General features: G+C 43.2%; 1 protein-coding gene across 1 annotated transcript in view; it reads left to right on the top strand.

Moving 5' to 3' along the window:
- The first annotated feature begins 1,387 nt into the window (after window positions 1-1,387).
- The window catches only part of LOC135568456 (uncharacterized), a 43,562-nt gene continuing 20,427 nt past the window's right edge, over window positions 1,388-24,522 (top strand). The window contains exon 1 of the mRNA XM_065015240.1: window positions 1,388-1,730. Coding sequence (XP_064871312.1) covers window positions 1,420-1,730 — 311 coding nt within the window. The 5' untranslated portion in view covers window positions 1,388-1,419. The remainder of the gene's footprint in view (window positions 1,731-24,522) is intronic.

The following is a 24,522-nucleotide window of genomic DNA, read 5'->3' on the forward strand; positions in this document are numbered from 1 at the left end:
CAGGTCGCAGTTGCAAATGAGAACTTGTTCTCAACTAGCCTACCTGGTTAAATAAAGGTGAAATAAAATAAATAAAAAAAGCTACTTTGAAGAATCTCAAATATAAAATATATTTTGATTTGTTAAACACTATTTTGGTTACTTCATGATTCCTTATGTGTTATTTCATAGTGTTGATGTTTTCACTATAATTCTACAATGTAGAAAATAGTAAAACATAAAGAAAAGCCCCTGAATGAGTAGGTGTTTCCAAACTTTTGATAAAATCATGAACATGTAGTGTGTGTGTGCATCTATCAGTTGCACATACATGTCAGTGCATACAAGTAGAGATTGAATATGGATTTGTGAACGTACAAAAGCAGAAATCGCTTCACAAGCTCTCTTTCCATTTATTCTGTACACCGGATTCATCTGGTTGTTTTCCGACCCGCATATCACAGTCATAGTAAGCACAGTTTTACGTCAATAAGTAGCTATCAGCAAAGTCAGTGCTAGTAAGAAAAGACAAGTGTAAGTGTTAGCTCAGCAGAGCCTTCTGTTACAATAAAGTTCTCTGGGCTTGAGATGCAAAACCAATTTATGTGCAAATAGTGAATAAGCTTTCTGTTATTTTACCTGGAGTGTAATTCCATGTTGGTTTGTGTAATAGCATTGATCCTGATATGCAGTTTGGTTTGCTTTGTTCAGAAGATATCCAAATCGGACTATAATGAAGAGCAAACATGATTGATGGTCTGTTTTGATGGTCTGATAACCATTAATTTATTTGCAGCATTATGATCTGAATTATGCCATTAGAAAATGCTGTGGCACATAGCTTTGATCTTATCAACACAAACACACACAGACACAGACACGTATGCTACATGGCCATATGCAGTGGCTCATTACACCAATTTCAAAATATCTCCGTGTGTTTTAAAGCCAACGCAACCTTAGCTAAACTCAACTTTTGTAATTTCTATTGTCAGCAGTGCCTGGGGTGCCTAGTCCAGTTGACCTGTGTTTTCTTCTCACAGGATTGACGGCATTTTACCTCGGATTCCTGTAGTCGCCCTTCTCCCTCGCGCCCTCTCAGGGTCGTAGCCTGACGCACTCCAGGAGGACCGGCCTGCTTCACCACTGACACTTTCAGTCAGAGAGAGAAAGACAACTTTACATTTCCAGAGACTGCGGTGCTCCCGGGGGTTCACTTTGATATTCGTCTCATCCATTGTATTTGCTTATTTAGATATTCAAGCACCGGTTGTCAACGGAGATCAAGACGTTCGGAAATCAAGTAGGACTGGAGGGAGGATATTATGTTTAAAGCTGTAGATGCGGGATAAAGTTGTCGGTAAGAGCGGAAAAGGAATAGGCTACAGCATCGACTAGATAGCTTTGGTTAAAGGTTTGTTAAGTCCCCTTGGCGTCGGGATGAACATGGGTACCTTGCGCGACCTCCAATACGCGCTGCAGGAGAAGATTGAGGAGCTGCGGCAACGGGACGCGCTCATTGACGAGCTAGAACTGGAGCTTGACCAGAAAGACGAGCTAATACAAAAACTACAGAACGAGCTGGATAAATACCGGTCCGTTATCAAACCGGCAACCCAACAGGTCGTCAAACAAACCGAGCTGCACGAGCACCAGCGGACTAAGAGACAGGCGATTTCTGCGGAACCCACCGCCATCGACATCCAGGATCTTAGCCATGTCAGGCTGCCTTTCTACCCCAAAAGTCCACAGTAGGTGTACAGTTACAACAGGGGTGCCTGTTTTTGCATGACATGTTTTGACGTTATGTGATACAGCCCGTGGCTGTATTTATCCATTGTGCATTATTCTTAGTGTGCGTAATTCCTCAATGGTGCATTTGGAGCATCAGGTGTGCGACATCTCAGACTCATATTATCGATATTTCATCTAGGATCAGTCAGTATGCTAATATAATGTGTTTTGCGTTTTTTCAGCTTCTTCTGAATGTGATATCACACTTGGTATGCATCATTGATATGCATCTATGTAAAAACAGTATGGGTTATTACTGACAGTGTGAGGTGAATGTGTCACCTCAGTGACGCTAGAGACCAGTGTTGTTGATGTGTTAAAGGGTATGAATACAAGCCCGACTCTGGGTAATGTACCTGTGTTTGTTTATTCCAAACTGTGACAAAGGGTGCCATGATATCTCTCTACGAATTGTTTACATTCTGATGACACACGCACGCACGCACACACACACACACACACACACACACACACACACACACACACACACACACACACACACACACACACACACACACAGGGCTCTAAAGTTTGACCAACTTGGAGTAAAACTTTGGGGCACAAATTTTTTTTAATAATAATTGTTCAAATGGTAATGCTTCGCTGTAGTGTTATTTGTCGAGTGCAGCTTCGTTAGTGTCATGCTTGCACCATTAGTAGAGCAAAAACTGTTTGTTTCTAACCTAAACAGTTCAAAAGACACACACACACCTCTTGCTCTCTTCACACATGCAATATGCACCAGTGGGGGTCGGTGCCGTTTAAGATTAGGTAGGATGATAATTTGTTTAGGAGCATGGCCTTATTTCTATTGCAGTATATTGGATGACTGTCATTCATATTCCATTCACCCAGCTCAATATACATTCGATAGGTTTAGGCTGCTACATGATACAACATATTTCCCTATACCCATCACGAGGTTGCTACAAACTAGCCTAGGAATTCAAGTTTACAACGTAGGTGCACAGATTGAGAGAAAATTTGGAATAGTCAAGGTCACAGACAGTGACACATTTAATACCGCCTAGCACACTCTTGTGTGCATCTAGCTGATCTTGGGTGTAATCATTAGTCCAAACATTTGCAAACAAGATTTTCTATTGGACAAATTCAGTTATGTTGATCCTTGTTTCGTTCCATTTGCTTCCGTTTAAGAAACGTTTTTCAACCGAATTGGCTGAATGAATACACCCCTGATCACCTGAAGACACAGTTCACTTTCATAGCAGCCACATACAAACCGCATGATCACTTTGCTCATTGTTTAATTCTTTCTCGAATCAACATGCTTTCCTCCTCTCACCTTTTATCTTCACTTGTGGACTTCAGTGTACAACACAACAGCTGTCTTTAACTTTCCAAGCTAAACCTTCATACCATTACCGCTAACCGCTACACACAGCCTACATCAGTGTCACCATAGAAGCTAACGTCATAGTCAACATATCTAGAACTAACTAGAACTAACGCGTTAGTAAACCCACTACAATCATGCATTACAGTGTACAGCAAGTAGTTTTACAGGGCCCTGGTGGCAATAAATCAATATATCAAAATCTTACCTTGACTTGGAAGAGTTCCAGTGTTGGATAGCCATAGCCAGCTAGCTAACATAACATCTCTCTCTGTTTGAGTAGGCTAAACTAGCTAGCTGCATTCACTAGCTAAGAAAGTGAAAGTGGAAAAAAAATCTCTCTGTCTCTCCCTTTTTTTGGGGGGAAGAAATTAACTTGTTCAAAACTGTTATACTATTGTCTTTCTCTCTCTTTGAGTCAATTGCTCACCACATGTTATGCAGTGATGTATTAGCTAGCTGTAGCTTATGCATTCAGTACTAGATTCATTCTCTGACCCTTTGATTGGGTGGACAACATGTCAGTTCATGCTACAAGAGCTCTGACAGGATGGAGGACGTCTTCTGGAAGTTGTCATTAGTGTGTAAATCTATGGAAGGGGTGACAACCATGATCTTCCTAGGTTTTGCATTGAAGTCAATGTAACCAGAGGAGGACGGAAACGAGCTGTCTTCCGGCTACACCATGGTGCTACCCCAGAGAGTGCTGTTGAGGCTACTGTAGAAGTTCATTGTAAAAACAGTATATTTTAATCAATTATTTGGTGACGTGAATATATTTATATTTAAATATCATGTTTTTTGTTTCACACATTTGTTTTCCTTCTGAAATTCACTGAGGAGTATGTTCCTCCCCTCGATCCTCTGAGTAGCCTCCACTGATATGCACACATCAACACTCATCCCCCCTCTCTCTCTGTTTCTCTCTCTCACTTTCTCTCTTTTGCCAACGAACTTGTGTGTGGTCTCATGGGTTTAGAGACAGATTCCCAGTAATGTAAAGTACTTAAGTAAAAATACTTTGAAGTACTTCTTAAGTAGTTTTTATGGGTATCTGTACTTTACTGTTCATTAATATTTTTGAAAATGTTTACTTCTACTCCACAAGATCACAAAATAAAAAACAGTTGAAGTTGGAAGTTTACATACACCTTAGCCAAATACATTTAAACTCAGTCTCCCACAATTCCTGCCATTTAATAATCATAAAAAGTCCCTGTCTTAGGTCAGTTAGGATCAAATCAAGAATGTGAAATGTCAGAATAAAAGTAGAGAGAATGATTTATTTCAGCTTTTATTTCTTTCATCACATTCCCAGTTGGTCAGAAGTTTACATACACTCAATTACTATTTGGTAGCATGGCCTTTAAATTGTTTAACTTGGGTCAAATGTTTCAGGAAGCCTTCCACAAGCTTCCCATAATAAGTTGAGTGAATTTTGGCTCATTCCTTCTGACAGAGTTGGTGTAACTGAGTCAGATTTGTAGGCCTCCTTGCTCGCACACACCTTTTCAGTTCTGCCCACACATTTTCTTTTTTTTTTCAATTTAAAGTTTTATTAAGTTCTTGTTTTTCAATCAACCAACAAAACACATTCCACATTCACAGATGTGACAGGCTTTAAAAAAATAAAAAGTCAAAAAATAATAATACATTTGAAAAAATTTAAATACAATTAAAATGAATGATAAAGTCAAATAAAAGCATTTATTTTTCTTAATCTATATATTTTCCTTGGTACCTGTATATACATACATACATACATACATACATACATACATACATACATACATACGCACATATACATACACACACACATACGCACACGTACTCAAAAACTAAATTAAAATAAAAACACACACACACAAAAAAACATACCACTTGCAGCAGCACTATCAAGGTTCTTATCAGCTATTTCAAGCATTCGCTGAGACGATGGGCCAATAATTAGTTTTTAGGTTTTACAGTACCTTACACAAAATGTATCTGCGCATTTCCCTAGTCACCCCGTTCACTCTGTCCAGTTTGAAATATAGTTGAATAGTGGGGACCAGAGTCTATCAAACTTGGGCTGTCTCTTGTGGAGGTCATAAGTGAGCTTTTCAAGAGGAAGGAAGTCAACAATCTGGTCAATCCACATTTTAAATGTAGGGGGGGTATTAGAGGCCCACAATAGAAGAATACATTTCTTAGCAAAGTATGTAATAGTCATAAGCAAATTTTCTCTGTCAGGATCAAGAACAAAGTCCTGCTGGGCATTAAGAAGATAGATACATGGGGTCATATCAAACTGTACCTCTAGTATTTTCTGTGCAGCGGTATGTACAGATTGCCAGAATCTGGCAATCTCCCTACAGCTCCAAAATACATGCATATAGGTTCCACATTCAGAGGTACATCTTTTACAGTTAGGAGACATATCTGTTTTCATTCTATGGAGTCTCAAAGGAGTATAATAAAATTTGTACAAAAATTTGTAATTAGATTCTTTCATTTTTACACTGGTAGAGGAGCAGTATACCTTGTCGCAAACCTCCGCCCATAACTCATCACTAATAGTCAGACCAAGGTCCTTTTCCCAGATTATTTTCAAAGGAGTAAAGGAGGAGCTTCCTTTCTCAGAAAGGAGTCTATAGATGCAAGATATTTTGCCTTTAATGGATTGTGCTGTGACAAGAAGGGTTTCAACTTCGTTCAACTGAGTTCTAAACCTCCTCTTGGAGGTAAATGAGGAAATTACATGTCTAATTTGAAGATATTAAAAAAAATGGGATCTTGGCACATCGAATTAACTGCAGAGCTCTTGAAAGGATTTCAGTGTAGTGGTTTTCTAATGAAATAGGTCTGAAAAGGTCCTGATTCCTAGAGCATGCCAAAGATTAAAGTTGGCATCCCTCAGGGCTTTTGGCAAGTCTGGGTTGCCTACTATAGGCGAGTGAGAACATATTTGGGAGGAAATGCCCAGGTATTTCTTACAGTCCCTCCACGCTAGTAGGGTGCTGTAAATCACAAAGGATTTGGCTATGTTGCCCACTTCACTAAAGTTATTAATGAATATAACTGAGCTTAAGGGCAATGAACCACAGGATTGGGCTTCTATCTGAATCCACGTTGACTCTTGTCTGTTTGTGATCCATGTTAGCATGTTGCGGATTTGGGCAGACCAGTAGTACAATTGAAGGGAGGGAAGGGCAAGGCCACCTTTAGATTCGGGTTTTGATAAAGTGGAAAACTTGATCCTAGGTTTTTTATTGCCCCATATAAATTTGGTGATGCTTTGGTTAGTTGTTTTGAAGAAGGAAACTGGGAGATAGCATGGGAGCATCTGAAATAAGTAGTTCAGTCTAGGGAGGACGTTCATACGGATTACATTAATTCTTCCTACTAAGCTAATTGGGAGGGAGATCCAGGTTTGGAGATTGTTCTTGATTCGATCCAGGAGTGGAAGATAATTTTCCTTAAAAAGGCTATTCAGATCTGGTGTTATGAAGATCCCGAGGTATTGAAACCCTGTGTTTTCCATTGGAAAGGACAAAGTGTCTTCATAGAGCTGGTGAGTGTAATATTGAGAGGGCAGACAGTGGATTTGTTAAAATTGATCTTGTAACCTGAGAACTTGCCATACTGGGCAATTGTGTCTAAAATGAGAGGGAGGGATTTCTCAGGGTTGGATATGTAGAGCAAGACATCATCCGCGTAAAAGCGAAATCTTGTGCTGCAGGCCACCTGCAGAAACACCCATAATACTTGGATTGCTCCTTATCAGCTCTGCCAGAGGCTCCGCCCCCAACAAGTAGAGCAGCGGGGACAGCGAGCACCCTTGTCTTGTGCCCCGCTCCAGAGGGAATCTGTCAGAGTTCAGTCCATTAGTAGTCACCATGGCATTTGGATGAGAGTATAGTGATTTGATCCATTTAATAAAATTTGGGCCCATATTGAACTTTTCTAAGACTGAAAACAGAAAGCTCCACTCCATCCTGTCAAACGCCTTCTCAGCATCCAGTGAAGCCAGCAGGACAGGGGTCTTTTGTGCGTTTACTTGATCAATAATATCAAAAGACGGCGAATGTTATCAGAAGAGTATCTGTCTCTAATAAATCCAGTTTGGTCCGCTTTTTATTATTTTGGGAAGAAGAGTGTTTAGTCTTATGGCGAGCAATTTGGTAATTATTTTATAGTCGAAATCCAACAAGCTTATGGGCCGGAAGAACGAGCAGGATAGGGGTCCTTGTCCTTTTTTAGCAACACTGTAATGCGAGCTGTGTGCATTGAGTCTGGGAGAACTCCGTTTTGCAAAAATCCTCCAGCATTGGCATGAAGATAGGGCTGAGCTGGGGCCAAAAGCTTTATAGAACTCTCTGGGGAATCCATCTGGGCCTGGGGACTTATTAGGTGGCATGGAGGTAATTGCCTCCAGGATCTCCTCAGGAGTGAAGGGGAGTTGAGATCTTCCTGGTCGGTCTCTGATAGTTTAGGTAGCGAGATTCCCTCTAGGAAAGAGTGGAGTTCTGCCTCCGTGTGTTTTCTCTCAGAGGTATATAGTTTGCAGTAAAAATCATGAAAAGTTAAATTGATCTTTTTGGGTCATATGTGACCTCGTCCTCTGCTGTTCGGATAGCCATGATTGTACGCTCTGACTGCTCCTTTTTAATTGGTAAGCAAGCAATCTACTGGGCCTATTGCTATACTCATGGTATTTCTGTTTAGTAAAGAAAACTTTTTTTTTTTATCTCCCAGTGTAGTCCAAATTCAGTTTGGCTTTGGCTGCTTTAAGATGACTCAGGAAGTGCTGTCTAGGGATTGTTTATGTATTTTTCACAGCATTCCAGCTCCCTCTCAAGATCTAGCCTGTGTGCTTCCATTGCTTTTTCTTAGAGGAAGCATATGCAATTAGATGACCTCTTAGTGTGGCTTTAGCAGCGTCCCACATTGTGGCCGGAGAAACAGGGGAATCTTTATTGTCTTGTGTGTAGTTGTCTATCCATGTAGTTACTAATGTATGGAACTCGTCATTTGATAGCATGGATGTGTTGAATTTCCAGCTCTTTGACCTCGGGATGTTTTGCAGAGGTCAAAGCGGAGGTGGACAAAGGCGTGATCTGAAAGTGCTATGGGTCCGATTGTACAAGTGGCTGAATTTATGAAACTCTTTGGGATAAAAATGTAATCTATACGGGAGTAGGTGTTATGGACATTAGAGTAGTATGTATAGTCCATAGATGAGCTATTATTCTCTCTCCAGATATCTATCAGCCCCATCTCTTTAGTAAGAGAGTTCAACATCTTTGCAGATCTAGGATTTGTGGTGGGGACTTGAGATGATTTGTCTAGGGTTGGGTTAAAGGTACAATTAAAATCTCCGGCCACCACACCAAAGGAGACACAATGCTCATTGAACAGGGTTATAATTTTTGACATGAAGGCAGGAGTATCTGTGTTAGGGGCGTATATGTTTAATATAGTAATTGGTTGACCATATAGTGACCCAGTTATCAAAATAAATCTCCCCTCCGGATCAGATATGTTTTTGTCTATTATGAATGGAACATTTTTATGGATAAGTATGGCTGTGCCTCTACTGTTTGATTTGAAAGATGAGAAATACACCTGTCCCACCCAAGCTCTGCGGAGTTTGGCATGTTCAGCATCACAGAGGTGTGTCTCTTGTAATAGCGCAATGTCTGCTTTTTCCTTTTTTAGAGCACATAGTATCTTTTTCCGTTTTATTGCATGCCCTAGACCATGGCAGTTCCATGTCAATAGATTTAAGGTACTAGTCATCGTCATCGAGCAGTAATCGAACTTTAGTGCAAGTCATCGCTGGGTAAAAGTGGATAGTAATTACAGCTGCGTTCACATAAAAGGAAAATAAATGGTGTACATAAAATAATAATCTCTGAACACCCCAGCCGAGTTCCCAAACAACTCGACACATCCCGTTGGATCTATTACCCCCGCTCAGTCTCAATTCTGTGTTCGAATAAAACAAAAACCGGGAACAGTTAGCAACGCACAACGTCTCCCTCTCCCCACCAAAGAAATGCCTCATCCTCTCCACCCCGCATTGAATAAGTAACACAGTTGCCCTCGTCCAGACCTCAGTAAAGAGGGAGAAAAATAAAATCAATAGCCCAGCCTACATATACCTCCCCCAAGGGACATAGGGAACCCCAGGTAATAATAGCAACAACAACAAAAAACAGGGAAATAAAAGTAGGCTGAAACATTAGTAGGCCTAGGTTAGGCTATACAGCCCATCCCTCTCAGTTAAAGGAAAATAAATATAAATTGGACGGCTGTAATGACATTTAGGGGGTGGGTCTCTGGATATCGGCTATATGTCGTCTTACCTCCTTTAGTAATGGCATTAATCGCATTTAGTCATTGGTCTGTTTCTCATTGGCCAGGATTGTCTTTCAAAACACGTTTTGCCTCTTCGGGAGTTTTGAAGTGTCGCAAGGCTCCTTGGTGAAGAATCCTGAGCTCGTTTGGGTATTTGAATCCCCTGAAGATGCCTCGGTCAATGGAGTATTTCTTCACTTCGTCAAATTCTCGGCGCTTTCGGCGTATTCCAGCTGACAGGTCCTGGTGTAAAGCGAGTTTGGCGTTTCCCACTGTGATGGTGTTGTTTTTCGCCGCCTGTAGGACTCGTTCCTTGTCGGTGAATCTCAGGAAACGTATGGTGATTGGGCGCGGTGGTTGTCTGGCTGCTGGTGGGGGCCTCAGTGCTCGGTGAGCTCTCTCGAGTTCTATGGGCCTGTCGGTGGGCAGGTGGAGCCACTCGGGAAGTTTGTCTTGCAGGTAGCGGATCAGTGGCATGTTTCCCTCTTCTTTTTCGCCCAGATTGAATAGAACACAATTATTCCTTCGCCCCCTGTTTTCCAGGTCCTCTGTTTTCTCTTCCAGATGCTCGATTTTCTTTTTAGCATATGCTATTGTTTCCATGGCATCTGTCAATAAGTTTTCCATGGATAGGATTCGCCCCTCTGCCTCGTCCAGGCGCCCCGCGTTTATGGTTATCTTGTTGTTGATGTCAGGCAATGCGTTTTCCAGGATTGTCACCTTGCCCCCTATCGCATTGAGCTGAGTAAATGGCATCTAATTTGGTGTTTAGTTCTGTACGTTGGGATCTCAACTCAGAGAGGATGTCTTCGACAGAGTGCGAGGTTGGCATTCGTTGTGCCTCGTGGGGGAGCGGGTTCTCTTGCTCCTGGCTAATGGCGCTAGTTTTTTCTGAAGCTAGCTTCTTCTTGGAGGCTTTTTCCGTCGCTAATACTCGAGTCCGGGTAAAAATGTCACCTGTAGTGTCGCCTTTTGTAGCCGCCATGACTTTTTCTTACTAAAGCTAAATGAGTGTGAACTTGGAATGGAGGTAAGATTAGGAATTGGAAACTACTTGTGCGGAGCTCTTAGTTCACGCGGCCATCTCGTTCAAGGGTCACGTGATCCCCCGCCCACACATTTTCTAAAGGATTGAGGTCAGGGCTTTGTGATGGCCACTCCAATACCTTGACTTTGTTGTCCTTAAGCCATTTTGCCACAACTTTGGAAGTATGTTTGGGAACATTGTTCACTTGGAAGACCCATTTGCGACCAAGCTTTTAACTTGATGTCTTGATGTCTTGAGAGTTGCCTCAATATATCCACATAATTTTCCTTCCTTTGATACCATCTATTTTGTGAAGTCAAATCAAAATCAAATTCAAATCAAATTTATTTATATAGCCCTTCGTACATCAGCTGATATGTCAAAGTGCTGTACAGAAACCCAGCCTAAAAAACCAAACAGCAAGCAATGCAGGTGTAGAAGCACGGGGGCTAGGAAAAACTCCCTAGAAAGGCCAAAACCTAGGAAGAAACCTAGAGAGGAACCAGGCTATGTGGGGTGGCCAGTCCTCTTCTGGCTGTGCGGAGTGGAGATTATAACAGAACATGGCCAAGATGTTCAAATGTTCATAAATGACCAGCATGGTCCAATAATAATAAGGCAGAACAGTTGAAACTGGAGCAGCAGCACGGCCAGGTCGACTGGGGACAGCAAGGAGTCATCATGTCAGGTAGTCCTGAGGCATGGTCCTAGGGCTCAGGTCCTCTGAGAGAAAGAAAGAAAGAGAGAAAGAGAGAATTAGAGAGAGCACACTTAAATTCACACAGAACACCGAATAGGACAGGAGAAGTACTCCAGATATAACAAACTGACCCTAGCCCCCCGACACATAAACTACTGCAGCATAAATACTGGAGGCTGAGACAGGAGGGGTCAGGAGACACGGTGGCCCCATCCGAGGACACCCCCGGACAGGGCCAAACAGGAAGGCTATAACCCCACCCACTTTGCCAAAGCACAGCCCCCACACCACTAGAGGGATGTGGGGGCTTCTCGCGTGAAGTGCGCCAGACCTTCCTGCAGCAAAGCACCCCCACAACATGATGCTGCCACCCCCGTGCTTCACGGTTGTGAAGGTATGCTTTTTCCTCCAAACATAACAATGGTCTTTATGACCAGAGGACATTTCTTCAAAAAGTATGATCTTTGTCCCAATGTGCAGTTGCAAACCACTGTCTTGCTTTTTTATGGTGGTTTTGGAGCAGTGGTTTCTTCCTTGCTGAGTGGCCTTTCAGGTTATGTTTATACAGGACTCGTTTTACTGTGGATAAAGATACTTTTGTACCTGTTTCCTCCAGCATCTTCACAAGATCCTTTGCTGTTGTTCTGGGATTGATTTGCACTTTTCACACCAAAGTACGTTCATCTCTAGGAGACAGAACGCGTCCCCTTCCTGAGCGGTATGGCGGCTGCGTGGTCCCATGGTGTTTATACTTGTGTACTATTGTTTGTACATATGAACGTGGTACCTTCAGGTGTTTGGAAATTGCTCCCAAGGATGAACCAGACTTGTGGAGGTCTACAATTATTTTTCTGAGATCATAGCTGATTTCTTTTGATTTTCCCGTGTTGTCAAGCAAAGAGGCACTGAGTTTGAAGGTAGGCCTTGAAATATATCGACATGTCCACCTCCAATTGACTCAAATTATGTCAGTTAGCCTTTCAGAAGCTTATAAAGCCATGCCATAATTTTCTGGAATTTTCCAAGTTGTTTAAAGGCACAGTCAACTTAGTGTATGTAAACTTCTGACCCACTGGAATTGTGATGCAGTGACTTATAAGTGAAATAATCTGTTTGTTATCAATTGTTGGAAAAATGACGTGTGTCATGCACAAAGTAGATGTCCTTACCGACTTGCCAAAACAATAGTTTGTTAACAAGAAATTTGTGGAGTGGTTGAAAAACGAGTTTTAATGACTCCAGCCCAAGTGTATGTAAACTTCCAACTTCAACTGTAATTCACAAGTGATATGCTAATATTGTGATAGGCTTATATATATACATTTACTAACTAATATATGTGTGACATTTGTTTTGATTTAGAAATTACCATTGTCATGCACCTGTATCGAAACAGGGGCAGCGGGAAAAAATACATGTCAGTTATGCACTTAAATAGCGAATGGAGGACGCTTTTCCCCGTGGTTTATTTTCATGCCAGCCAGGTAGGCTATACTCCTGTTGTATGCACCCATCCTGTTGTAAATATAAGCAATGTGCTTAATATTTGGAAAGTTGAGAAATAATATAGTAGGCCTAGCTTATAGAAAGCATATGGGATCCTCCTCTTTTTATTAGCGGCCATCACTCTGTTTTCTCTCGCAATTTCATAGCCTACCGAAATGTTTCGCAACATGAGCTCATGGGCTCTCATGAAGTGTTTGATTAGATTTTCGAAAAAACATTTGCATTGCTGTCAGAGTGATTAGAGGGACAATAGAGTGCTTGAGTACCAGGCGGTTAGCAAGTTTGGTAAGCTACTAATGACCAGCAGCAGCATCAGAGCTTGGAGAAGCCTAATTACCATGACTAAACGGTCATGTGGAATTTGACTGCCTTCATGACTCGTGACTGTGGGTGTGGCGGTAATACGGTCACCGCAACATCCCTAATCACCACCACAAGCACAAAGGTACACTTTATATACAAAAGTATGTGGGCACCCCTTTAAATGAGGGGATTTTGCTATTTCACCCACACTCATTGCTGACAGTTGTATAAAATCGAGCACACCGCCATGCAATCTCCATAGACAAACATTAACAGTAGAATGGACTTACTGAAGAGCTCAATGACTTTCAACGTGGCACCGTCATAGGATGTCACCTTTCCAACATGTCAGTTTTCCAAACGTATGCCCTGCTAGAGCTGCCATGGTCAACTGTAAATGCTGTTATTGTGAAGTGGAAATGTGTAGGAGAAACAACAGCTCAGCCACGAAGTGGTAGGCCACACAAGCTCACAGAATGGGACCGCCAAGTGCTGAAGCACATAAAAACTGTCTGTCCTCCATTGCAACACTCACTACCGAGTTCCAAACTGCTTCTGGAAGCAACGTCAGCACAAGAACTGTTCGTCGGGAACTTGAATGGGTTTCCATGGCCGAGCAACCGCACATAAGTTTAATGTGCAAAGCCAAGTGTCAGCTGGAGTGGTGTAAAGCTCACCGCCATTGTACTCTGGAGCAGTAGAAACAGCTATGCCCCTTTGTTCAAGTGAAGGGAAATCTTAACGCTACAGCATACAATGACATTCTAGTCAATTCTGTGCTTCCAACTTTATGGCAACAGTTTGTGGAAGGCCCTTTCCTGTTTCAGCACGACAATGCACCCATACACAAAGCGAGGTCCATACAGAAATGGTTTGTTAAAATCTGTGTGGAAGAACTTCAATGGCCTGCACAGAGCCTTGACCTCAACCCCATCAAACACCTTTGGGAGGAATTGGAACGCCGACTGCAAGCCATGCCTAATCGCCCAACAACAGTGCCCGAGCTCACTAATGCTCTTGTGGCTGAATCGAAGCAAGCCCCCACAGCATTGTCCAACATCTAGCGGAAAGCTTTCCCAGAAGAGTGGAGGCTGTTATTGCAGCAAAGGGGGCACTAACTCCATATTAATGTCCATGATTTTGGAATAAGATGTTTGACGAGCATGTGTCCACATACTTTTGGTCATGTAGTGTAATTCCTCAGCAAACTTTTGAGCCACTGGAAAGCGTAGAGTTCAAATATCTCCCCTTCAAGACGGCTTTGCTGATTGCCCTTACATCTGCAAAGGGTGTGAATGAGCTGCACACACTGTCAGTCCACCATTGTGCCTACGGTTTGCCCTGCCTTTATGCCTAAGGTCAGCTGTAATTACAATTGTCTAGCCTTAGAGCTTATGGCCGCCATTTACTTCTACGGACGAATGGCTCCTCCACCATTTATGTCCTGTACGTGCTTTGCATATCTACTTGGATAGAACGAGAGCATGTCACAAGAGTGACCAACTCTTTGTGTCTTGGCCATCCCCTTTTGCAAGGGTGGGCCCCTCTCTCGTCAACGGCTATCCCATTGGATAGTGGAGGCTATTATATTGGCTTATAATAGCAAGAGTTTACAGTCCCCGGAGGGCCTGAGGGCTCATTCCACCATAGGTATATGGGCACTGTTCTTTTTTTACAAGAGATTTGCGAGTTGGAATGTTGGGCCACCCCTCGTATTTTTATGAGGTTTTACCGACTGGAGGTCACTGCACCTTCATTGGCGCATACTGTCCTACGTGTTTGAGCCTCTGAGGGATGATGCTGTTGGAACTACCCTGGCTTCAGAGAGAATGTCTGTGTTACAGGAGTTGGCCATATCCCATAAGTGACACAAAATGAGTATTAGAAAAATAATTTTGAGTTACTAACATTACCCTGGTTCTATAAGAACACGAGTGAGATGTTTTACCTATTTAGTTTTACCTACTCACAGTCTTCCGGGTTGGAGCGAGCGGTCGCATCTGCACTCGGTCCGCAGGTAGTATTACATTTCATTACATTTCATTATAGTACAACGGTTTGATTTGTCTAATCTTAGCAATTTCTTCTTAGCTAGCTACATAGCCGTCTTTGTATCATAGATAATTGCGTAATTATCGTATTTCGTCGTCCTAACGCAGTCTACACTGCCCTGCAGCTAGCCAGCTAGCTAACGTCCACCGTTAGCTAGTCCACCGTCTACCGATTAGCAGCACAACTATTACACTCAACTGAACGACTTGATTAGTGTAGTGTTAGCTAGCTACATAGTTGTCTTTGCTGTCTTCGTATCCAAGATAATTGTGTAGTTTAGAGTGTGTAGTTTTAGAGTGATTATCTTAATTTACCGAGGTTAGCTAGCCAGCTATTTGTCGTCCTTAACGTAGGAGACTCTGCTAGCTAGCCAACAGCTAGCCAACGTCTACCGAACAGAACTTCTGCACTCAACAATCCGGTCGCATTTCGCTTCGCTCCACAGGTAGTATCACATTTTTCATTTCATTTCATTACAGTACAACGGCTTGATTTGTTTGATCGTAGCTAGCTACATAGCTAGCTACATAGCCGTCTTTGTATCAAAGATAATTGTGTAGTCTAGAGCGATTTCCTAGGTTAGCTAGCCAGCTATTGTCGTTCTTTAACGCAACGTAACGTAATCAACACTGCTAGCTAGCCAGCTAGCCCCGAATAGCAGCACAGTAGAAACTATTACACTCAACGGAACGACTTGATTAGTGTAGTGTCAACAATGCAGCCAATGCCAGCTAGCCTACATAGTCAACAACGCAGCCTCTGCCAGCTAGCCTACTTCAGCAGTACTGTATCATTTTAATCATTTTAGTCAATAAGATTCTTGCTACGTAAGCTTAACTTTCTGAACACTCGAGACGTGTAGTCCACTTGTCATTCCAATCTCCTTTGCATTAGCGTAGCCTCTTGTGTAGCCTGTCAACTATGTGTCTATCTATCCCTGTTCTCTCCTCTCTGCACAGACCATACAAACGCTCCACACCGCGTGGCCGCGGCCACCCTAATCTGGTGGCCCCAGCGCGCACGACCCACGTGGAGTTCCAGGTCTCCGGTAGCCTCTGGAACTGCCGATCTGCGGCCAACAAGGCAGAGTTCATCTCAGCCTATGCCTCCCTCCAGTCCCTCGACTTCTTGGCACTGACGGAAACATGGATCACCACAGACAACACTGCTACTCCTACTGCTCTCTCTTCGTCTGCCCACGTGTTCTCGCACACCCGAGAGCTTCTGGTCAGCGGGGTGGTGGCACCGGGATCCTCATCTCTCCCAAGTGGTCATTCTCTCTTTCTCCCTTACCCATCTGTCTATCGCCTCCTTTGAATTCCATGCTGTCACAGTTACCAGCCCTTTCAAGCTTAACATCCTTATCATTTATCGCCTCCAGGTTCCCTCGGAGAGTTCATCAATGAGCTTGATGCCTTGATAAGCTCCTTTCCTGAGGACGGCTCACCTCTCACAGTTCTGGGCGACTTTAACCTCCCCACGTCTACCTTTGACTCATTCCTCTCTGCCTCCTTCTTTCCACTCCTCTGCTCTTTTGACCTCACCCTCTCACCTTCCCCCCCTACTCACAAGGCAGGAAATACGCTCGACCTCATCTTTACTAGATGCTGTTCTTCCACTAACCTCATTGCAACTCCCCTCCAAGTCTCCGACCACTACCTTGTATCCTTTTCCCTCTCGCTCTCATCCAACACTTCCCACACTGCCCCTACACGGATGGTATCGCGCCGTCCCAACCTTCGCTCTCTCTCCCCCGCTACTCTCTCCTCTTCCATCCTATCATCTCTTCCCTCTGCTCAAACCTTCTCCAACCTATCTCCTGATTCTGCCTCCTCAACCCTCCTCTCCTCCCTTTCTGCATCCTTTGACTCTCTATGTCCCCTATCCTCCAGGCCGGCTCGGTCCTCCCCTCCCGCTCCGTGGCTCGACGACTCATTGCGAGCTCACAGAACAGGGCTCCGGGCAGCCGAGCGGAAATGGAGGAAAACTCGCCTCCCTGCGGACCTGACATCCTTTCACTCCCTCCTCTCTACATTTTCCTCTTCTCTCTCTGCTGCTAAAGCCACTTTCTACCACTCTAAATTCCAAGCATCTGCCTCTAACCCTAGGAAGCTCTTTGCAACCTTCTCCTCCCTCCTGAATCCTCCTCCCCCTCCCCCACTCCTCCCTCTCTGCAGATGACTTCGTCAACCATTTTGAAAAGAAGGTCGACGACATCCGATCCTCGTTGCTAAGTCAAACGACACCGCTGGTTCTGCTCACACTGCCCTACCCTGTGCTCTGACCTCTTTCTCCCCTCTCTCTCCAGATGAAATCTCGCGTCTTGTGACGGCCGGCCGCCCAACAACCTGCCCGCTTGACCCTATCCCCTCCTCTCTTCTCCAGACCATTTCCGGAGACCTTCTCCCTTACCTCACCTCGCTCATCAACTCATGCCTGACCGCTGGCTACGTCCTGGACAACACCCTGTCGTTCTCAACTAACATCAAGGCGGTGGCCCGTTCCTGTAGGTTCATGCTCTACAACATCCGCAGAGTACGACCCTGCCTCACGCAGGAAGCGGCGCAGGTCCTAATCCAGGCACTTGTCATCTCCCGTCTGGATTACTGCAACTCGCTGTTGGCTGGGCTCCCTGCCTGTGCCATTAAACCCCTACAACTCATCCAGAACGCCGCAGCCCGTCTGGTGTTCAACCTTCCCAAGTTCTCTCACGTCACCCCGCTCCTCCGCTCTCCCCACTGGCTTCCAGTTGAAGCTCGCATCCGCTACAAGACCATGGTGCTTGCCTACGGAGCTGTGAGGGGAACGGCACCTCAGTACCTCCAGGCTCTGATCAGGCCCTACACCCAAACAAGGGCACTGCGTTCATCCACCTCTGGCCTGCTCGCCTCCCTACCACTGAGGAAGTACAGTTCCCGCTCAGCCCAGTCAAAACTGTTCGCTGCTCTGGCCCCCCAATGGTGGAACAAACTCCCTCACGACGCCAGGACAGCGGAGTCAATCACCACCTTCCGGAGACACCTGAAACCCCACCTCTTTAAGGAATACCTAGGATAGGATAAAGTAATCCCTCTCACCCCCCTTAAAAGATTTAGATGCACTACTGTTCCACTGGATGTCATAAGGTGAATGCACCAATTTGTAAGTCGCTCTGGATAAGAGCGTCTGCTAAATGACTTAAATGTAAATGTAAATGTATTTTCCTTGCTAGCAAGAGCGCAATGAAGAGAGGCATGTTTGAGAATGACCTGGCGAGTGGCTCCCTTTATGGAGGACAACACAGACATATAATATATGGTTGTGAATGCTGAGGTACAGAGGATTTGAGTTTCAATAGAGCTGCTCCTCTATCGATTAGAACAGAGGACTGTGATGTTTACTCAATGGCGTGGAGATCGATGCCTCTTCTCTGTTTGACCAACTTGTTTGTCAGTTTGGGTTTAGATATCTGAAAAGAAACAGACAAACCAGCACACTGTTCTTGCCAGTAGTACTGTTGATTAAGTTTTTGTATTGGCCTATCAAATGAAACGTATTTATTTAAAATACATAAAATCAAATTGATTTATATAGCCCTTCTTACATCAGCTGATATATCAAAGTGCTGTACAGAAACCCAGCCTAAAACCCCAAATAGCAAGTAATGCAGGTGTAGAAGTATGGTGGCTAGGAACAACTCCCTAGAAAGGTCAAAACCTAGGAAGAAACCTAGAGAGGAACCAGGCTATGAGGGGTGGCCTCTTCTGGCTGTGCCGGGTGGAGATTATAACAAAACATGGCCAAGATGTTCAAATGTTCATAGATGACCAGCAGGGTCAAATAATAATAATCACAGAGGTTGTCGAGGGTGCAACAGGTCAGCACCTCAGCAGTAAATGTCAGTTGACTTTTCATAGCCGATCATTCAGAGTATCTCTACCACTCCTGCTGTCTCTTGAGAGTTGAAAACAGCAGGTCTGGGACAGGTAGCACGTCCGGTGAACAGGTCAGGGTTCCATAGCCTCAGGCAGAACAGTTGAAACTGGAGCAGCAGCACGGCCAGGTGGACTGGGGACAGCAAGGAGTCATCAGGCAAGGTAGTCCTGAGGCATGGTCCTAGGGCTCAGGTCCTCCTCCAAGAGAAAGAATTAGAGAGAGCATACTTGAATTCACACAGGACACCGGATAAGACAGGAGAAATACTCCAGATATAACACACTGACCCTAGCCCCCTGACACATCAACTACTGCAGCATAAATACTGGAGGCTGAGACAGGAGGGGTCAGGAGACACTGTGGCCCCATCCGATGATACCCCCGGACAGGGCCAAACAGGCAGGATATAACCCCACCCACTTTGCCAAAGCACAGCCCCCACACCACTAGAGGGATACCTTCAACGTACCATCCTGAGACAAGGCCGAGTATAGCCCACAAAGGTCTCCGCCACGGCAACCCAGACAGGAAGACCACGTCAGTGACTCAACCCACTCAAGTGACGCATCCTCCTAGGGATGCCTTCGCCTTCGTCAGAGGGTTTAGAAAATCGTTTTTGAAAAGAGTCGTCCATTTAAATGCTGAGGTATATTACTGGCCCTGTTCTTTCTTTCCCAGTTTTCCCCCTTTTATCTTTCTAATTGGATTAGTCCTCTGGAATGTGTCTATTGGTCTCTCTCATGTACAGTAGGACCTTAATTTGACTCACTCCATTGCAGGAGAACTTTCCTGCAATGCAGAAAATGTATAACTTGCAGTGTATTTGAGATTTAAAATAGCTTCTAAATCTGTGATAACACTTTGACATATCAGACATGATTTTTTCCAAAAATGTATCAACCCCTACAAATACGTCCATTAATTATAATCCAGACAATAATTCACATTCCCTGTTGCTGCAGGATTGTTTTCCTGCTGTAGCAAACTGGCTCCAATTAAGAGCCTACATCTCTATCTCTACTTTCACTCGCTCAGCCTCTCTCTCCCTTATTCCTCTAAAAGAGCATATTTTCTCCTTTTAAGGAAGACGGACTGTATTCGGTCCCCAAACCTGACTGAGTGTGTTTATCTTCCCTTCCAGCACAGAGAAAGAGAAGGAGAGGCGGAGGAGAGGATAGAGGGTTGTTGTGTAATGGGGTGACTGGCGAGAATCTAGAGGACATAAAACAGAGAAATGTCACAGGACTGCAGGCTCCTCCACTTTGGGGTCTGTAGTGTAGTACGCGAGGCCAGGGACCCTCACTCCTTTCCTGTGTGTAAATCTGTCAAAGGGTCAGGGGTTAAGGAGAGAAGCTTCCAGAGGTATGCAAATATTGCTCTTGGGAAACAGGGGAGTACTATAACATTACCGCTCCCTGCTGTGCTTCTCTTTAGGATAGATTGAAAGATAATGTTGTTTTTAAAGTGTGTTCCTTTTATACCTTCATAATATCAACAAAGGATAGGCAGGCCATATGTTTTGGCACAAACTAAATATTGTACACCTGTAAGTAAAATGTATGCACGCATGACTATAAGTCGCTTTGAAAAAATGTGTCTGCTAAGTTACATACTGTATATTATTATTATATTATGTTTGTGTGGCTGTGTGTGGTCGCTCGTAAAAAGGAAGAGTGGGGTGTTGCCAGAGTGGTGTGTTGCCAGAGATTACTGGATGGGGATTTTAGAAGCTTGGGACACACTTCAAACCGTCTCCCTTTTGTGAGTTCTATTCCCAGCATCTGTTGAGTGGTAGAAAGCATTTCCTGTCCCTTTTTTATCCTTAATGACATAGAAGCTTCTCTTTGAAGACACGAGTCCTTGTTACATGTGATTAGCCTCTTTTACAGTCGGGTGATAAAGCGCTAAATGACTGTCTGCTTCCTTATGAAATGATTTCAATACAAAACAGACACAGAAAATCTTTGTATACAGCACTAATTACACCCAATCTTGTCTAATCGAATTCTATGTTCTGGTCAAAAGTAGTGCACTAGGGAATAAGATATATTTTGTCTGTCTCTGTCTATGGAAGTTATTGAGATGCATCTTTGTAAGATAGTGGAAAAATCATTCTGGTCATGGGGTGCGAATCATCAGGCATCAGACGGAATCAGGTGCAATATTGTGGTATTTATAGTGCATTCAGAATGTATTCACACCTCTTGACTTTTCCACATTTTGTTGTGTTACAAAGTGGGATTCAAAAATGATTTATTTGTCATTTTTTGTCAACGATCTACACACAATACTCTATAAAAATTCAAACATTTGTAAAAAATGAATGAAAAACAAAACACAAATATATTTTGATTAAATAAGTATTCAATCCCCTGAATCAATTCATGTCAGAATAACCATTGGCAGCGATTACAGCTGTGAGTCTTTCCGGTTAAGTCTCTAAGAGCTTTTCACACCTGGATCTGTGCAATATTTATTTTTCTTTTCAAAACTCTTTAAGCTAGGTTGAAATGGTTGTTGATCATTGCTAGACAACCATTTTCAGGCCTTGCCATATACAGTATTTTCAAGCAGATTTAAGTCAAAACTGTAACTTGGCCACTCAGGAACATTCACTGTCTTCTTGGTAAGCAACTCCAGTGTAGATTTGGCCTTGTGTTTTAGGTTATTGTCCCGCTGAAAGGTGAATTAATCTCCCAGTGTCTGGTAGAAGGCAGACTGAACCAGGTTTGCGCCAGGATTTTGGCTGTGCTTAGCTCCATTCCGTTTTTTTTAATCCTGAAAAACTCCCCAGTCCTTAACGACCACAATTATACCCATAACATGATGCAGCCACCACTATGCTTGAAAATATGGAGAGTGGTACTCTCTAATGTGCTGTATTTGATTTTCCCCAAACAAAACTTTTATTCAAGACAAAACGTTCATTGCTTTGCCACATTTTTTTGCAGTATTACTTTAGTGCCTTGCTGCAAACAGGATGCATGTTTTGGAATATTTTTATTCTATAGAGGCTTCCTTCTCTTCAGCCTGTCAATTAGGTTAGTATGTGGAGTAACTACAATGTAGTTGATCCATCCTAAGTGTTCTCCTATCACATCCATTAAACTCTGTAACTATTTTAAAGTCACCATTAGCCCTGGTGAAATCCCTTAGCAGTTTCCTTTTGTATCTTTGTAGTGACTGGATGTATTGATGCACCATCCAAAGTGTAATTAATAACTTCACCATGCTCAAAGGGATATTCACTGTCTGCTTTATTTTTACCCATCTATCAATCTACCCTTGAACACGGCAGGTAAAACCGCTCACCGGGCACCGATGACATGGATGCCAATTAAGGCAGTCCCCCGCACCTACCTGTTTCAGAGGGGTTGGGTTAAATCCGGAAGACACATTTTGGTTAAATGCATTCAGTTGAGAAACAGACTAGGTATCCCCTTTCCCAATAGGTGCTCTTCTTTGCAAGACATTGGAAAACTTCTCTGGTCATTGTGATTTAATCTTTGTTTGAAAATCCCTGCTCGACTGAGGGGCGATACAGCTACTTGTAATCATGTTAAACACTATTATTGCACACTGAGTCCATGCAACTTATTATGTGACATGTTAAGCACACTTTTACTCCTGAACCTATTTAGGCTTGCCATAACAAAGGGGTTGAATACTTTTTGACTCAAGACATTTCAGCTTTTCATTTGTAATGCTTCTACACCTGCATTGCTTGCTGTTTGGGGTTTTAGGCTGGGTTTCTGTACAGCACTTTGAGATATCAGCTGATGTACAAAGGGCTATATAAATACATTTGATTTGATTTGATTTAATTCATTTGTAAAAAATTCTAAAAACAGAATTCCAGTTATAGGGTATTGTGTGTTGGCCAGTGCCCCACAAAATCTCCATTGAATCCATCTTACATGCTGTTTAAAAAATATATATATTTTTATTAAACCTTTATTTAACTAGTCAAGTAAGTTAAGAACAAATTATTATTTACAATGACAGCCTACCCCGGCCAAACCCTAACCCGGATGACACTGGGCCAATTGTGCGCCGCCCTATGGGAATCCCAATCACGGCCAGTTGTGATACAGCCTGGAATCAAACCAGGGTCTGTAGTGACGCCTCTAGCACTGAGATGCAGTGCCTTAGTCTGCTGTGCCATTCAGGAGCCCAAACACAACAAGCTGTAACACAACATAATATCAAGGGGTGTGAATACTTTCTGAAAGCACTGTATTTACAGGTGTAGAGGGTGAGCCGTAACCATGGATATTAACAAAACACTGACATATAAACATAGACTATCAAAATCATAAAGAGTAATATAAATGGGATTATCCTACATGCACCTTAACCCTACCAATCCCAAGACCTGTATTTCATTGATCTGACTTTAATTTATCTGCATGTATTTACATTGAGTTTGAGTTTATTTTATTTTTACAGGGACAGTGCACATTAATCAACATTTCAGTTAAAGTGCCGGTTTTAGCCAGCCGGCTAATTTTCAACCGCAGCCCCTGGGCAGGTTATTAAAAACAATTACAATATAGACAATAGCAACATAGGACAAGCAAGACATAGCATACAGACAGAGCAACATAGGACAAGCAAGACGTAGCATACAGACATAGCAACATAGAACAAAAAGCAGCAAGACAAAATTCATAAAAGCAACAAAGTGTTTCCATACCTCACAAGTTACAGACAACAGACATGGAAAGCGGCAACACACAGCTAGGGACCATGTTCACAAATCTGATTGACCTTTAGCCATGTCTTCAAGCATTTTGTGAAAGTGGGATATGTGGTGCAGTTATGTGTGTCTGATGGCAGTGTATTCCAGACATGGGAAGCTCTCACAGAGAAAACGGATTTACTAACGGTGCTTTTCCTTAAGGGAACTATACAGTCACCTCTCATGGCAGACCTTGTGGATCTGCTGCCATATGTTTGGGTTTTCTGTTTAACAAAAATACTGAGTGGGGGGAGCCAGGCCATTTAGGATCTTGAATACAAGACATGCACAAGATTTTTCCAACTCTTGAGCTCATGCTTTCTGAGGATGTAACAGTGATGATGGCTATTGGGCTTCATATCAAGCACTTTGAGAGCCTGTTTGTAGACAGACTGAATAGGTCTTAATGTTGTACAGCAAGCTTGGGCCCAACTAGTCAAGCAGTATGTTAAGTAGGGGAGTATCATAGATTTGAAGTACAGTTTTGCTACCTCTATAGTCAAACAATTTCGTATAAATCGGAAATTAGCGAGGTTGAATTTAGTCATTTGAATGACCTTTTTCACATGCTTTTTTAAAAGAGAGTTTGAATCAAGTATGATGCCAAGGTACTTAAAATCAGATACCACCTGGAGCTTCTCCCCTGACACATAGACATCTGGCTCAGTAGCATCTGTTGCCCTCTTTGTGAAGAACATGGAAACATTTTTCACATTGAGATGCAACACGAGTCACTGAGCCACTTTGTAACCTGGACCATCACAGAGTTCTTGTGCAGCTTGTTGTTTGCTCTTTCCATGCACATA

The sequence above is a fragment of the Oncorhynchus nerka genome, unplaced genomic scaffold (genome assembly GCF_034236695.1).
Source record: "Oncorhynchus nerka isolate Pitt River unplaced genomic scaffold, Oner_Uvic_2.0 unplaced_scaffold_1578, whole genome shotgun sequence".
Classification (NCBI taxonomy): domain Eukaryota; kingdom Metazoa; phylum Chordata; class Actinopteri; order Salmoniformes; family Salmonidae; genus Oncorhynchus; species Oncorhynchus nerka.